Source organism: Perca fluviatilis, chromosome 21 (assembly GCF_010015445.1).
Source record: "Perca fluviatilis chromosome 21, GENO_Pfluv_1.0, whole genome shotgun sequence".
Taxonomy (NCBI): Eukaryota; Metazoa; Chordata; class Actinopteri; order Perciformes; family Percidae; genus Perca; species Perca fluviatilis.
Window position 1 is genome coordinate 14204344 of NC_053132.1, and position 17377 is coordinate 14221720.

The following is a 17377-nucleotide window of genomic DNA, read 5'->3' on the forward strand; positions in this document are numbered from 1 at the left end:
TTTCAACCTTTTCAATAACTATAACTATGACTCTTTTTCGACATGCTATACTATGACTTTTTCGTGCATACCATACTATGACTTTTTATGACTTTTTTTCGACATGCTACACTTATGAATTTTAATGACATTTATTTTGCAATACTATGATTTTTTATGACTTTTTGACATACTATACTATGACTTTTAATGACTTTTTCGGACATAACTATACTATGACTTTTTTCAACTTTTTCACATACTATAATATGACTTTTTGAATATTTTCAATATCCTATATACTATGACCTTTTATTGACTTTTCAACATACTAGCTACGACGTTTTATTTTGCATACTATAATTATTTTTATGACTTTTTGGACATACTATACTATGACTTTTTGAAATGTATACTATGACCTTTTCAACTTTTTTTTTTTTTTTTTTTTTCTTTTTTTTTTATTCGGACATAACTATACTATGACCTTTTTCGACATGCTATACTATGACTTTTTACAAATTTTTTGGACATACTATACTATGACCTTTTTCGACATGCTATACTATGACTTTTTTCAACTTTTTTCGACATACTATACTATGACTTTTTTCGATATACCATACTATGACTTTTTTATGACTTTTTCGACATGCTACACTATGAATTTTAATGACATTTATTTTGCAAATACTATACTATGATTTTTTTAGTGACTTTTTTGGACATACTATACTATGACTTTTTTTCAACTTTTTTCGACATACTATAATATGACTTTTTGAATATTTTCGATATCCTATAATATGACTTTTTGAATATTTTCAATATCCTATATACTATGACTTTTATTGAATTTTCAACATACTATGCCATGACGTTTTATTTTGGCATACTATACTATTATTTTTTTATGACTTTTTTGGACATACTATACTATGACTTTTTTGAAATGCTATACTATGACCTTTTTTCAACTTTTTTCGACATACTATACTGTGACTTTTTTATGACTTTTTCGGACATACTATTCTATGACTTTTTTGACATGCTATACTATGACTTTTTTCGACATGCTATACTATGACTTTAACTTTTGACATAATATTATGGACCATGGACTTTGTTTATACAGTATACTATGACTTTTACAAATTTTGGACATATTATACTATGACCTTTTTCGACATGCTATACTATGACTTCTTAACTTTTTTCGATATACTATACTATGACTTTTTTCGACATGCTAGTACTATGACTTTTTTTCTCGATACTCATATACTTTTATGACTTTTTATGACTTTTTCGACATGCTACACTATGAATTTTAATGACATTTATTTTGCAAATACTATACTATGATTTTTTAGTGACTTTTGACATACTATAATATGACTTTTATGACGCTTTTCGATATATACTTTTTCAACTTTCGACATACTATAATATGACTTTAAATATTTTCGATATCCTATATACTATGACTTTTTATTGACTTTTCGACATACTATGCGATGACTTTTTATTTTGGCATATTATATTATTATTTTTATGACTTTTTGGACATACTATACTATGACTTTTTAAAAATGCTATACTATGACTTTTTTACGGTTTTTCGGAATACTACACTATGACTTTTTCACTTTTTTGCATAAAGTACTTTTTATGACTTTTTTCGGACATACTATTCTATGACTTTTTGACATGCTATACTATGACTTTTACAACTTTTTTTCGACATACTATACTATGACCTTTTTCGACATGCTATAATTATGACTTTTCTGCATTTGGTACACGCTACAATACTATGACTTTTTTCGAATACTATACTATGACTTTTATGACTTTTTCGACATAAGCACTATGAATTTTAATGACATTTATTTTACAATACTATACTTATGACTTTTGAGGACTTTGACACATAATAATATTCTTTAATGACTTTTTGACATAATTATACTATGATCAAACTTTTTTGACATACTATATGACTTTTCAACTTTTCGACATACTATACTATGACTTTTTTGACATGCTACTATGTCTTTTTTTTCTCGATATACCATACTATGACTTTTATGACTTTTTCGACATAAGCACTATGAATTTTAATGACATTTATTTTGCAAATACTATACTATGATTTTTTATGACTTTTTTGACATACTATACTATGACTTTTAATGACTTTTCGGACATACTATACTATGACTTTTTCAACTTTTTTTTCACATACTATAATATGACTTTTTATGACTTTTTCGGACATACTATACTATGATTCTTTTTCAACTTTTTTGACATACTATAATATGACTTTTTGAATATTTTCGAGTATCCATATACTATGACTTTATTGACTTTTCGACATATATTATGCTATGACTTTTATTTTGGCATATTATACTATTATTTTTATGACTTTTTCGGACATACTATAACTATGACTTTTTTCAACTTTTTCGACATGTTATACTATGACTTTTATGACTTTTTTCGGATATGTTATTCTATGAATTTTTCGACTATGCTATACTATGACTTTTTCAACTTTTTTCGACATACTATACTATGACTTTTTTCGACATGCTATACTATGACTTTTTTATGACTTTTTCGACATGTTAACTATGAATTTTAATGACATTTATTTTGCAAATACTATACTATGATTTTTAGTGACGTTTTGGACATACTATACTATGACTTTTTCAACGTTTCGTTACATATTATAATATGTCTTTGAATATTTTGATATACTATGACTTTTATTGACTTTTCGACATATTACGCCATGACTTTTATTTTGGCACACTATACTATTATTTTTATGACTTTTTGGATACTATACTATGACTTTTGAAATGCTATAATTATGACTTTTATGATCTTTTCGGACATACCATACTATGACTTTTCCAACTTTTTCGACATACTATACTGTGACTTTTTATGACTCTTTTTCGGACATACTATTCTATGACTTTTTGACATGCTATACTATGACTTTTTATAACTTTTTTCGACATACTATACTATGACCTTCTTCGACATGCTATACTATGACTTTTTAACTTTTTTACTATAACTATACTATGACTTTTTCTCGACATGCTATACTATGACTTTTTCGAGTACCATACTATGACTTTTTATGATTCTTTTCGACATGCTACACTATGAATTTTAATGAAATTTATTTTGCAAATACTATACTATGATTTTTTATGACTTTTTTGACATACTATACTATGACTTTTAATGACTTTTTCGGACATACTGTACTATGACTTTTTCAACTTTTTCGACATACTATAATATGACTTTTGAATATTTTCAATATCCTATATACTATGACTTTTATTGAATTTTCAACATACTATGCTATGACGTTTTATTTTGGCATACTATACTATTATTTTTTTATGACTTTTTTGGACATACTATACTATGACTTTTTTGAAATGCTATACTATGACCTTTTTTCAACTTTTTTCGACATACTATACTATGACCTTTTTCGACATGCTATACTATGACTTTTTACAAATTTTTTGGACATACTATACTATGACCTTTTTCGACATGCTATACTATGACTTTTTTCAACTTTTTTCGATAACTATACTATGACTTTTTCGAACTACCATACTATGACTTTTTATGACTTTTCGACATGCTACATTAGAATTTTAATGAATTTTATTTTGCAAATACTATACTATGATTTTTGAGTGACTTTTTGACATACTATACTATGACTTTTTCAACTTTTTCGATACTATAATATGACTCTTTGAATATTTTCGATATCCTATAATATGACCTTTTGAATATTTTCAATATCCTATATACTATGACTTTTATTGAATTTTTCAACATACTATGCCATGACGCTTTATTTTGGCATACTATACTATTATTTTTTATGACTTTTTTGATATACCTATACTATGACTTTTTGAAATGCTATACTATGACCTTTTTCAACTTTTTCGGACATACTATAATTGTGACTCTTTTATGACTTTTTCGGACATACTATTCTATGACTTTTTGACATGCTATACTATGACTTTTTCGATACGCTATACTATGATCTTTTTCAACTTTTTGACATACTATACTATGACCTTTTCGACATGCTATAACTATGAATTTTACAAATTTTTGACATACTATACTATGACCTTTTTCGGCTATACTATTGCGATCTTTTCAACTTTTCGACATACTATACTATGACTTTTTTCGACATGCTATACTATGACTTTTTTCGAGTATACCATACTATGACTTTTTATGACTTTTTCGACATGCTACACTATGAATTTTAATGACATTTATTTTGGCAAATACTATACTATGATTTTTAAGTGACTTTTTGACATACTATAATTATGACTTTTATGACGTTTTTCGGTACATATTATACTATGACTTTTTCAACTTTTTTCGACATACTATAATATGACTTTTGAATATTTTCGATATCCATATACTATGACTTTTATTGACTTTTCTTCGACATACTCATGCTATGACTTTTATTTTGGCATACTATACTATTATTTTTTATGACTTTTGGGACATGGACCTATACTATGACTTTTTAAAATGCTATACTCATGACTTTTTTATGACTTTTTTCGGACATACTACACTATGACTTAACTTTTTCATACTATACTGTGGATCTTTTATGACTTTTTCGGACATACTATTCTATGACTTTTTTGACATGCTATAACTATGACTTTTACAACTTTTTTCGAGCATACTATAATACTATGACCTTTTTCGAGATGCTATACTATGACTTTTTCAACTTTTTCGAGCTATACTATGACCTTTTCGAGCAATCATACCTAGACTTTTTATGACTTTTTCGATAGCCACTATGAATTTAATGACATTTATTTTGTAAAATACTATACTATGACTTTTAGTGATTTTGGAATACTATAACTATGATTTTTCAATTTTACATAATTTCATAACTTTTTCGACAATACATATGACCTTTTTGAACGCTATACTATGACTTTTTCACCTTTTTCGACATGCTATAACTATGACCTTTTTTCAACAATTACTATGACTTTTTTATGACTTCATATGCTACAATATCGGAATTTTAATGACATTTATTTTGCAAATACTATACTATGACTTTTTTTAGTGACTTTTTTGGACATACTATACTATGACTTTTTTCAACTTTTTTCGACATACTATACTATGACTTTTTTCAACTTTTTTCGACATACTATACTATGACTTTTTTCGACATGCTATACTATGACTTTTTTTTCGATATACCATACTATGACTTTTTATGACTTTTTCGACATGCTACACTATGAATTTTAATGACATTTATTTTGCAAATACTATACTATGATTTTTTTTATGACTTTTTTGGACATACTATACTATGACTTTTTAATGACTTTTTCGGACATACTATACTATGACTTTTTTTCAACTTTTTTCGACATACTATAATATGACTTTTTTATGACTTTTTCGGACATACTATAGTATGACTTTTTTTCAACTTTTTTTGACATACTATAATATGACTTTTTGAATATTTTCGATATCCTATATACTATGACTTTTATTGACTTTTCGACATACTATGCTATGACTTTTTATTTTGGCATACTATACTATTATTTTTTTATGACTTTTTCGGACATACTATACTATGACTTTTTTTCAACTTTTTTCGACATGTTATACTATGACTTTTTTATGACTTTTTCGGACATACTATTCTATGACTTTTTCGACATGCTATACTATGACTTTTTTCAACTTTTTTCGACATACTATACTATGACTTTTTTCGACATGCTATACTATGACTTTTTTATGACTTTTTCGACATGTTACACTATGAATTTTAATGACATTTATTTTGCAAATACTATACTATGATTTTTTGTGACGTTTTTGGACATACTATACTATGACTTTTTTTCAACGTTTTTCGACATATTATAATATGACTTTTTGAATATTTTCGATATACTATGACTTTTATTGACTTTTCGACATACTATGCCATGACTTTTTATTTTGGCATACTATACTATTATTTTTTTATGACTTTTTTGGACATACTATACTATGACTTTTTTGAAATGCTATACTATGACTTTTTTTATGACCTTTTCGGACATACTATACTATGACTTTTTTCAACTTTTTTCGACATACTATACTGTGACTTTTTTATGACTTTTTCGGACATACTATTCTATGACTTTTTTGACATGCTATACTATGACTTTTTACAACTTTTTTCGACATACTATACTATGACCTTTTTCGACATGCTATACTATGACTTTTTTCAACTTTTTTCGACATACTATACTATGACTTTTTTCGACATGCTATACTATGACTTTTTTCGATATACCATACTATGACTTTTTTATGACTTTTTCGACATGCTACACTATGAATTTTAATGACATTTATTTTGCAAATACTATACTATGATTTTTTTAGTGACTTTTTTGGACATACTATACTATGACTTTTTTATGACTTTTTCGGACATACTATACTATGACTTTTTTTCAACTTTTTTCGACATACTATAATATGACTTTTTGAATATTTTCGATATCCTATATACTATGACTTTTATTGACTTTTCGACATACTATGCTATGACTTTTTATTTTGGCATACTATACTATTATTTTTTTATGACTTTTTTGGACATACTATACTATGACCTTTTTCGACATGCTATACTATGACTTTTTTCAACTTTTTTCGACATACTATACTATGACTTTTTTCGATATACCATACTATGACTTTTTTAGTGACTTTTTTGACATGCTACACTATGAATTTTATCAACTTTTTTCGACATACTATACTATGACTTTTTTCGACATGCTATACTATGACTTTTTTCGACATGCTATACTATGACTTTTTTCAACTTTTTTCGACATACTATACTATGACCTTTTTCGACATGCTATACTATGCCTTTTTTCAACTTTTGTCGACATACTATACTATGACTTTTTTCGACATGCTATACTATGACTTTTTTCGATATACCATACTATGACTTTTTTCGACATGCTATACTCTGACTTTTTTCGACATACTATACTATGACTTTTTTCAACATGCTATACTATGACTTTTTTTCGATATACCATACTATGACTTTTTTATGACTTTTTCGACATGCTACACTATGAATTTTAATGACATTTATTTTGCAAATACTATACTATGATTTTTTTTATGACTTTTTTTGGACATACTATACTATGACTTTTTTCAACTTTTTTCGACATACTATGCTATGACTTTTTATTTTGGCATACTATACTATTATTTTTTTATGACTTTTTTCGACATACTATGCTATGACTTTTTATTTTGGCATACTATACTATTATTTTTTTATGACTTTTTCGGACATACTGTACTATGACTTTTTTCAACTTTTTTCGACATACTATACTATGACCTTTTTTATGACTTTTTCGGACATACAATTCTATGACTTTTCGACATGCTATACTATGACTTTTTACAACTTTTTTCGACGTACTATAATTAGGGTTGGGCATCGAGAACCGATTCCTAATCGGAATCGTTTCAAAAATTACGATTCCATCGGAATCGTAATTTCTGTATTGGAATCGTTTGGAGGATTTGGTTTCAAATCCGATCATCACTTCCCAATTTAACATGTGCAAGTTTTGATTTCCGTATTGGCCAGGTGCTTGTTGTGTTGAAGCCATGGAGCACAGTAAGCGGCGCTCTAGTGTGGCTTTATTTTACGTTGAAAAAGCTGTAAAACTGCAAACCACCATTGAATCAAAATAAAACGTTCCTCTTAATTGTGAAAATAGGCATGTGACCCGTTTCAACTCCACCCCTCAAAGAATCAGAATTGAGAATCAATAAGAACCGGAATCAAAAGGAAGAATCGGAATTGGAATCAGAATCATTAAAATCCAAACGATGCCCAACCCTAACTATAATATGACTTTTTTGGACATACTATACTATAACTTTTTCTACATGCTATACTATGACTTTTTTATGACTTTTTCGGACATTCTATACTATGACTTTTTCGACATACTATGACTTTTTTTCAACTTTTTCGACATACTACAAAATGTTTTTTGTTGATATGCTATACTTTGACTTTATTCGACATACTAATGACTTTTTCGGACATACTTTATTATGACTTTTTTCGACATATGACTTTTTTCAACATGCTACACTATGACTGTTTGGGACATACTATACTATGACTGTTGTCGAGATGCTATACTTTGACTTTTTTCGACATACTATACTATGACTTTTTAAACTTTTTTCGACATGCTATAGTATGACTTTTGTCGACTTTTTCGACATACTATACTATGACTTTTGTCGACATACTATACTATGACTTTTTTCAACTTTTTTCGACATGCTATACTATGACTTTTTTTTTCGACTTTTTCGACATGCTATACTATGACTTTTGTCGACTTTTTTGAAATACTATGACTTTTTTCGACATACTATACTATGACTTTTTTTTCAACATACCATACAATGACTTTTTTATGATTTTTTCGGACATGCTACTCTATGAATTTTTATGACATTTGTTTTTGCAATAATATGTAACACATCAATAAAAATGTGTTTCTTTTAAATGTGTTATGTTTGTACTTCTTTTTAATAGTCACACAAGACAGACACTTCTCACCATCATACAATACAACTTGGTCTCATGATACCTGTGTGTGACACTACTTTAATATAGAAGACTTTTTTCGACACACTATACTATGACTTTTGTCGACATGCTATACTATGACTTTTTTCGACGTGCCATACTATGATTTTTTCCAACTTTTTCGACGTACTATACTACGACTTCTGACTTTTTTGACATGCTATACCATGACTTTTTTCGACATACTATAACTTTTTCGACAAACTATATTATGACTTTTTTTCGACATACTATGACATTTGTCGACATGCTACACTATGACTTTTTGCGACTTTTTTTCAACATACTATGCTATGACTTTTTCATGACTTTTTTCAACATTCTATGAATTATTTTACTTTTCTTGACATACTATTACTTTGTGTAACTTTTTCAACATACTTCATTTCTTTACTTTTTTCAATATGCCATACCATGACTTTTTTGACATACTGTGACTTTATTGCGACCCATACAATTATTTTTTTTGCAGCATTTTGAAAGACCACAGTAAATAAAGGAAGCACACACATAAGGGTTCATGTTAAAGGAATACTATTTAACAAAGGTTAAAATATTTTACGAAATGTAACAGAATATAAAGTCTAACAAATGAGACTGGCAGGGAAACATCCTGCCAGGCTATCAATAGTATAAAGCAAATTAAAAAGTACAACATAGCACAAAAAGTGTTGCCAGGGAATAGGGAGCACACAGACAACCAGGATGGGGCGGGTCTTGTAGGCTGGAACAGACTATTTCGAGATGTGCCAGGCCTGCGCAGAATCGATCACCGTCAATCACAGCTCATCTCAAAAAAGTCTAATGGCAAGCTGCCTCCTTGATGACCTTCAGTTCCAACCAACCAGGAAACAGCGACATACTGTGCTATACTATGACTTTATACCGAAATGCTATACTAGGACTTTTTAATAACATTTTATTACATACTATGTTGCAATTTCTTTTTGACATACTATACTATGACTTTTTTCAACATACTATAATATGACTTTTTCAACATGCTACACAATGACTTTTGTTGAGATGCTATACTTTGATTTTTTTTCAACATACTAATGACTTTTTCGGACATACTTTATGACTTTTCGACATACTATATTATGACTTCTTAAACTTTTTTCGACATACCATACTATGACTTTGTTATGACTTTTTGGGAAATGCTACACTATGAATTTTTATGACATTTGTTTTTGCAATAATGTGTAACATCAATAAAACTGTTTCTTTTAAATGTATTATGTTTGGACTTCTTTTTAAAAGTCACACAAGACAGACACTTCTCACCATCATACAATAAAACTTGGTCTCGTGATACCTGTGTGACACTACTTTAATATAGAAGACTTTTTTTCGACATTCTATACTATGACTTTTTTCAACATACTATACTATGATTTTTTTCAACGTGCCATACTATGACTTTTTTCAACATACTATACTATGATTTTTTTCAACGTGCCATACTATGACTTTTTTCGACCTATTCGACATACTGTACTATGACTTTTTTCTGACTTTTTATGGTATGTCAAAAAAAAAGTCATAATATAGTATGTCAAAAAAGTTGAAAAAGTCATAGTATAGTATGTCGACAAAAGTCATAATATAATACGTCGAAAAAGTCGACAAGTCATACTATGTCATGTTGAAAAAAGTTGAAAAAGTCATAGTATGTCGAAAAAAGTTGAAAAAAAGTCATTGTATAGTATGTCGAAAAAGTTGAAAAAAGTCATAATAAAGTATGTCCGAAAAAGTCATATTATAGTATGTCGAAAAAACTTGAAAAAAGTCATAGTATAGCATGTTGAAAAAGTCATAGTATGTCCGAAAAAGTCATAGTATAGTATGTTGAAAAAAAGTTTTTAAAAGTCATAGTATAGTTTGTCAAAAAAAAGTCATTGTATAGTATTACGAAATAGTCATTTATGGTATGTCGAAAAAGTATTTAAGAAGTCATAGTATAGAATGTCGAAAAAGTAAAAAAAAAAAAGGAATAGTATAGTATGTCGGGGAAAAAACATTCCATGACATCCTATAGTATGAAATTTTGATGCCTTAAGATTTTTCCTGGCTGCATCTTGCACCAAAAAGTGAAGCTTTAAAAACTCAGCCACTACCAACATTTTTTGGTATATGCAACTCTCTTTTTGTCATAAATACATGTGCAGTTATTTCAGATGTCAGACATTTTCTTACAAACAGTTTAATTCATGTGACTTTCAAGGACAAATAAAAGGTGCTTGTTTGGTTTGAAAATATTTTGAAATACATCTATCAAAAACAAACAATCATACAACACAGAAATCCACAAAAAAGACCCTTTGCAATATTTTCTTGTCATTTAAGAAGACTGTCCAATGTGGTATAGAAATTTTTAAACCATGATGATGTATGGAAAAAGTCTCTCGTTGCTTGTTTTAAAGGTGTTGGGGTTGATCCCTGAGAGAATAAAAGCATTTGTCCTCATTACAACTCCTCATGCCTCGCAGCTTCCCTTTCCTTGTCCTCATCAACCTTCAGTTTGAGCTCGTCGGCCGTGATCACTCCGTCTTTATTGCGGTCCTGGTTGTGGAACATGTCGCTGATAACGTGCTCCATGATTTGTCCAGGCTTTATACGACCTTTGCCCTCTGCCACCTGCAGCTTGATGAACTCCCCAAACTAAAATGTGTCGAGATAAAAGAGTATCATTGATCATTTTATGGCATACTATACAATTACTTTTGTGACATGACATAGCATACGTTATAATGTGGTAAATGAATACTTGTGAAATGAAATAAAACGAACGTACCTCCTCCTGTGGCACCTCTTCGTTCTTGTTGAAATCCAGGGCTGCAAAAAGGTCTGCAGGGCTATCCTCCAGCCACACAAACAGGTAACCAGGTGGCACTCCCTTCTCAAAGCTCACCAGTTCAATGTCAAAGACCAACACAGCACTGCTTGGGACACCAGTAGCTGACAAATAGAAAGCAAAAAAACACCGTTAACTGGTTTACCTCTTGGTATTTTAGTAAATTTAAACTTAAGAGCACAGGACTTAAAGAGGCCTTCGAGAGGGTTCGGAAATAAAATTATAATAAATAAAAACAATACTGATATTTAGAGTAAAAGTCTCACCTCCTTTTTCTCCATGGCCAAGGTGAGGTGGCACCGTTACCACCCTCTTCTCTCCCACACACATGCCTCGCAAGCCTTCGTCCAGCCCGTCGATCACCTTGTCCGACCCCAGCACTGCATCCTGAAGGCTCTCATAGTCGTGTCTGAGGAAAAGGTCGATTGGACAAATTAAAATGATTACTAAAGTGATTATGTAATTTCAGTATTGAAAACATGGGATGTCTGGATGACTCACGAGGAAAAGAGCGGTGTGCCGTCCACTAGGGTGCAGTTGTAGTGGTAGCGGACGAGGTCGTTCTCGGCGGTGGTCTCGTTACACGCCTCGGGTCTGTGGGTGATCTGGATGTTCACCGTGTCGTTGGGGTTGTGGAAGTCGATGACCAGAATGTCAAACACCAGCACAGCAGACGGGGGGATGACGCCACCTGGACAGACCACACACACAATTATTTAATCTCTATAGTTACTCACTGTTGCATTAATATACAACACTGTGAAATATTCATATTCATATATATATATATATATATATTTTATAGACTTATATATAAAAGATTCAATTTTAATTCAATTCAGATGCACCTAAAGTATGACCATGAAAGCATGCAAATTGTTATGTTTATGTCATCAGCTTTTCCTGACATTAACATAGTTTAGTCTGATTATCAGGCTCTTCATCATTGTCATTATCTTTTAATCTCTTAATTATTCAATATTTCTTATAAAATGTCAGACAATTGTGGAAAAATGTTCATCACAAAATTACAAAGTCAAATCAAATTGGGTTTTTTTTGTTCGACTGACAGTCCAAAAGGTATTTCATTTATAATGATATTATGCAATAAAGCAGAAATTCCTTACATTTAATACATGAATGGTGAAGAGATTCTTAAAACTTTGGTTGATGAATTTTCTGTCAGCACTAATATTTACTCAACAACTGCTAAAACAAAACGCCCTTTTTTGTATATTTATATCATAATCCAATTACGTTTTTCCTGGTTTTTAATGGGTTATTTTTCCAGAACCTTAGCTCTGTGTCAATGCAATCAATTAAATGATTTTGGGCAGACCACTTACTGCAAGCTGCAATAAAGCTACAGTAACTCACCTGCTCCTTCCTCTCCATACGCCAGGTGTGGAGGGATGATGACCCTCCGCTTCTCCCCAATGCAGACTCCCAGCAGGGCCTGGTCCATGCCTGCAATCACGTAGCCCATCCCGATGTAGGTGTTGTATGTGCTGTTCCTCTGGTAGCTGTTGGCAGTAACAAGAATGGCTTAATTTTTTCTTTCATTAAAATTATAATTAAAGGAAATGTACACCTTGAGGCCAAATACACACATCACGACAGGTTTTGTGTTTGACTCAAAATGTGTTAGTATTGGTGCAGCACGATTATACTGAAGTGATAGGCTGATATTTAGAAAAGGGCTTAAAATAGGATTGCATGTGTGTTGCTACAGGCTGCAATATAACTGGCAACTGAGTTACAGCTTTATGTCAGTGTGACCTCAGCTCACCTGGTGTCAAAGGTGACTCCGTTCAGGAAAGTACCATTGTAGTGGTACCGGACGTAATCCCCAACCACAGACTTGCGTTTGCATGACTCCGGCACCACCTGGTTCTCAATGGTGAGGTTATCCTTTGGGTTATGAATGTCAGCCAACAGGATGTCAAACACCAGGGTCGCCTGGGGGGGGATCTCTGTACCTGGTGAGCAGAGGGTGGAGACAGACCTCTTAGCAACATTAACATGAAAGACAAGTATTATTATTTATGTTACCTTAATTTCTTATTTCAATCTGATCTATTTATATAACAAAGTATAAAATAAGAATTACTGATTAAACTAAAAGGTAAAATATGGTCTGGAAAGGATACTTACAGTTCAGTTATTTTATTTTTAAAACAAGTGAGGACTGACCTCCACATAGATATGAGAGGTGTAACTAAAATGACTGTGGATGTATATAACCACGCTAGACCTCGGACCATCTCGGTGTTTTGCCGAGCCTCAGGGGGAAAGCAGAGGATGCTTAGCGTTACACATCCAAAAGAAATTAGAATCAGAGCTAAATATTGAAATTTAAGATGGAAAATGGTACAAGATGTGTACGTTTAAACAAAACAAGATGCTGAAGTAACTTAACTAATTAAATACGGAATAAATGGACATTTCAATGTCTTTATATGTTATGCTGTATTTGTGCTACTGTCACTGTAGTTGTTTAAAGATTTGACACCCTCTAAAAACATTGCTCTATAGCGCTACTAGTGGAATAAACAAGCTTTAAGTGCTATGACGTAAAAGTATTTTCTATGTATATGCATTAAGATGTAATTTTGGGGATTTGCCTGTTGATTCCTTGCAACATTATTCTATTTCTCTGACCTCTAATTCCCTGGTGTTTGGAGAAGCAGGGTTTGGTTGCCAAGAAGGAACACCAAATCCACTATCACCTCTCTTTAGCTCTTTTAAGCCCCTGACACACCAACCCGACGGGCGATCGTTGGCAGAAAAGGCAGTCAGACTGATCAGTCGGCTCCCCGAGGTCCAAGAAGTGCCTCAGAACACACTGAAGCGACACCGACTTGAGAGTACGTTCTGCGTGTGCGCGAGACGTAATACATCTCCATAACAGCAGGCAGCGCTAATCTGTATTGTCGCGCAAAAAAATTTAAACCGGCAGCTGATTGGACGAATGCGTCACGTGGGTCTGGCTGCTCCCAGATTTTTCAACCGGGCATAATGGCGGCTTTGTTCGGAATACGATCTCATATTTTACGAAGATAGTTCACCGAAACGTGTTTCTGAAAACATTTTAAGCGAGAAATAGGCCATGCTGTTGCTGAATCTGTCTTCATTTCAGATCAACAAAGGTCAGTTTAAAAGACTTTCGTCAGATTTTGAGAGGCTTCATCACGCTCATCCAGCTTGTCATTTCCGGGTTAATACTCCACCAATCAGATTGGTCATAGAGTCCAACTGCTCGCCCTCTGGCCCAGCAAGTCAGGTCGGCCAAAATGAAGGCTGACAGCTCCACTGACTGAAGACAGCAAGGAACACACCGAACAGACTCGAGTCACTGACCTCTCCAGACTGTCCGACGGCCGATTACCGGGTTGGTGTGTCAGGGCCATTAGTTAACCATCATTTGTGCTTACCTGATCCTTTCTCTCCGTAGGCTTTGAAGGGCGGGATGACGATATTTCTGATTTCTCCCACACACATGCCCAGCAGGCCTTCATCCAGACCCTTAATCAGCCAACCCTCACCCACTAAGGAGTTGTGGGTCTGCTTCCTGGTGTAGCTACATACAGTAGGGCTCATACAAGCGCAAAGTCAAACACAACATACCTGGATGGCACAGTAAACATAACAAAGAGCTGTCAATTGGAAAGGGCTTTGTTTCTAAACATAGAGATGAGAATGAGATTTAGCTTCAAACAAGGACCTCTTCGCTCACTGATTTATTTAGTTACTATTTTTAGGGTTACAACTGCTCATCACGCTCTATATTGTTTAATTAAAAAGGTCAGAATTTTGTTAGAGCATTTTGGACGCCAACAGTCATCCGAGCCATAATTCACCTGGAGTCGAAGACGGTGCTGTCGAGCAGAGTGCCGTTGAAATGGTAGCGCACAAAGTCAGTGCGCATCACCGAGCGTTTGCAGTCTTTGGGAGTGGTGATGGTTTTGGTGACAACCAGGTCGGCTTTGTTCCACAGATCCAACAGATGGATGTCAAACACCAGGGTGGAGTCTGGAGGAACCACGTCGCCTGTAAACATGGTTAGATGAACTATGTGGCATTACACAGCAAAGACATCAGTGTTACCAACTTTTTAGAAACGCAAAACTATAATCCACATCCACCTTAAGTGAAAGCTTGTGAAATTACACCTTAAGTCGTCTTATTTCCTTAAATGAGCATCCCAGTTGAAACAGGATGTTGGGATAGGGTTGTAATGGCGGTAAAGATCACTCAAACATCTGAGTGTATCCATGCCTACTGGTACTTGATGATTAACTAACTTAATGTGCTATCTACGTGGTAATAATTGGAATATGATATATCAATACAGTTTTTAGCCAAGTAGCAGCAAGGCTCATAGCATGTTGGTCTGTTGACTTTGGTGATTACCTGACTTTTCATCGGGTATCACCGGCATGTCGATTTTTTCACCTGTATGTGAAATATCTCAACATCTACAGGATGGATTGGCAGTAATTTGGATACAGGCATTCATGGTCCCCAGAGGATTTAGCCCACTGACTGGTGATACCCTGACTTTTTCCTCTAGCGCCACCATGAGGTTAGGTTTGGTGATCACTTCTAATGCATTACCAGGCCAACATTTTGCTAATACATTTTTTTATCATGATAACATGCTAAACTAAGATGGTGAACATGGAAACATTACATTACAACACTGTGCCTAAAGTACAGCCTAGCACGTCGACAGTGTTTGTGTAATTACTCTCACTGCCAGAGGATGGGGTGGGTGGGGGTGGGTGGGGGTGGGGGTAACAAGTAACTGCCACATAGACAACATGAAGCCTTCGGGGGCCCTGAGGGTCTGGGGTCACTTGGAAACTCAAATACTATGATTGCTGTAGAAAAACTGCTGTGCGGTAGCCTATCGAGTTATTTCAAAAACTTGAACATCTTAATTCATGTTAAACGATTGTATTAAGCGGTATTAAACGTGCATTTACCTGCACCGGTGCTTCCATAGGCCAGGTGGGGCGGGACAGTGATTGTTCTGCGCTCATTCACACACATGCCCTGCAGACCTTTATCAATGCCAGCGATGAGCTTGCCCTCCCCTAGCAGGCCCACCTTGGCGTCTCCTCTCTGATGGCTGTGAGGGAAACCAAAACGTTAACAAAGACCGAGGAAATGTCAGAAATGGGTCAACTTTAAGAAGTTGTAAACTGGGGGAAAAACGCAGGACTACGTTTGTAGGAGATGCGTGTAGATATATATTAATACATTATTGCAAACTGATGACGTTAGATAGGCCTATATTTAATCTTTTTTTTTTTTTTACACTTTTCTGAACTAACACTATAGCCTATCCTAACTGCATCTTTGCAGCATAATTACCAACTTTGAAAGCAAAGAAAACTAAAGTAAAATTAATGCATTCCGAATTTCAGATAAAATGCGTTTTAACTTACCTCGAATCAAATGTTTTCCCGTTGACAAATGTGGCGTTGTAGTGATAGCGAACATAATCTCCCTCTTTCGCTTCTCTTGCACAGACTTCGGGGATGAAGGATCTGTCCACGACTACATCTCCTAACACGGGACTGGGATTACATTCCACGGGAGACCACGTAGTGAGGAGGATAAATACAATGCAGCAGGCAAACATCTTTACAGGATACAGGGATTCAAAACAACTAACAATAAGAAAAGCCACAAAATAGACGTAAGGCCTACAGTCGTAT

General features: G+C 33.0%; 1 protein-coding gene across 1 annotated transcript; it reads right to left on the reverse strand.

Annotated features, from left to right (window-relative positions):
- Positions 1-10919: 10919 nt before the first annotated feature.
- Positions 10920-17336, reverse strand: fkbp10b (FKBP prolyl isomerase 10b). The gene is made up of 10 exons (XM_039789101.1): positions 17105-17336; positions 16640-16785; positions 15512-15701; positions 15086-15231; positions 13441-13630; positions 13029-13174; positions 12153-12342; positions 11918-12060; positions 11592-11755; positions 10920-11458 (listed from the first exon to the last, which is right to left on the reverse strand). The coding sequence occupies exons 1-10, from the start codon at positions 17299-17301 to the stop codon at positions 11264-11266; spliced, it is 1707 nt and encodes a 568-aa protein (XP_039645035.1). The 5' UTR covers positions 17302-17336; the 3' UTR covers positions 10920-11263.
- Positions 17337-17377: the final 41 nt, after the last annotated feature.

Bases quoted from the DNA above. Each gene is read 5' to 3' on its own strand.
- fkbp10b (XM_039789101.1), bottom strand. From the start codon at position 17,301: ATGTTTGCCTGCTGCATTGTATTTATCCTCCTCACTACGTGGTCTCCC. The intron at 16,786-17,104 runs GTAAGTTAAAAC...TTTCCCTCACAG, and splicing joins GGGAAAACATTTGATTCGAG to CCATCAGAGAGGAGACGCCA. The intron at 12,061-12,152 runs GTGAGTCATCCA...CCTTTTCCTCAG, and splicing joins GGCACACCGCTCTTTTCCTC to ACACGACTATGAGAGCCTTC.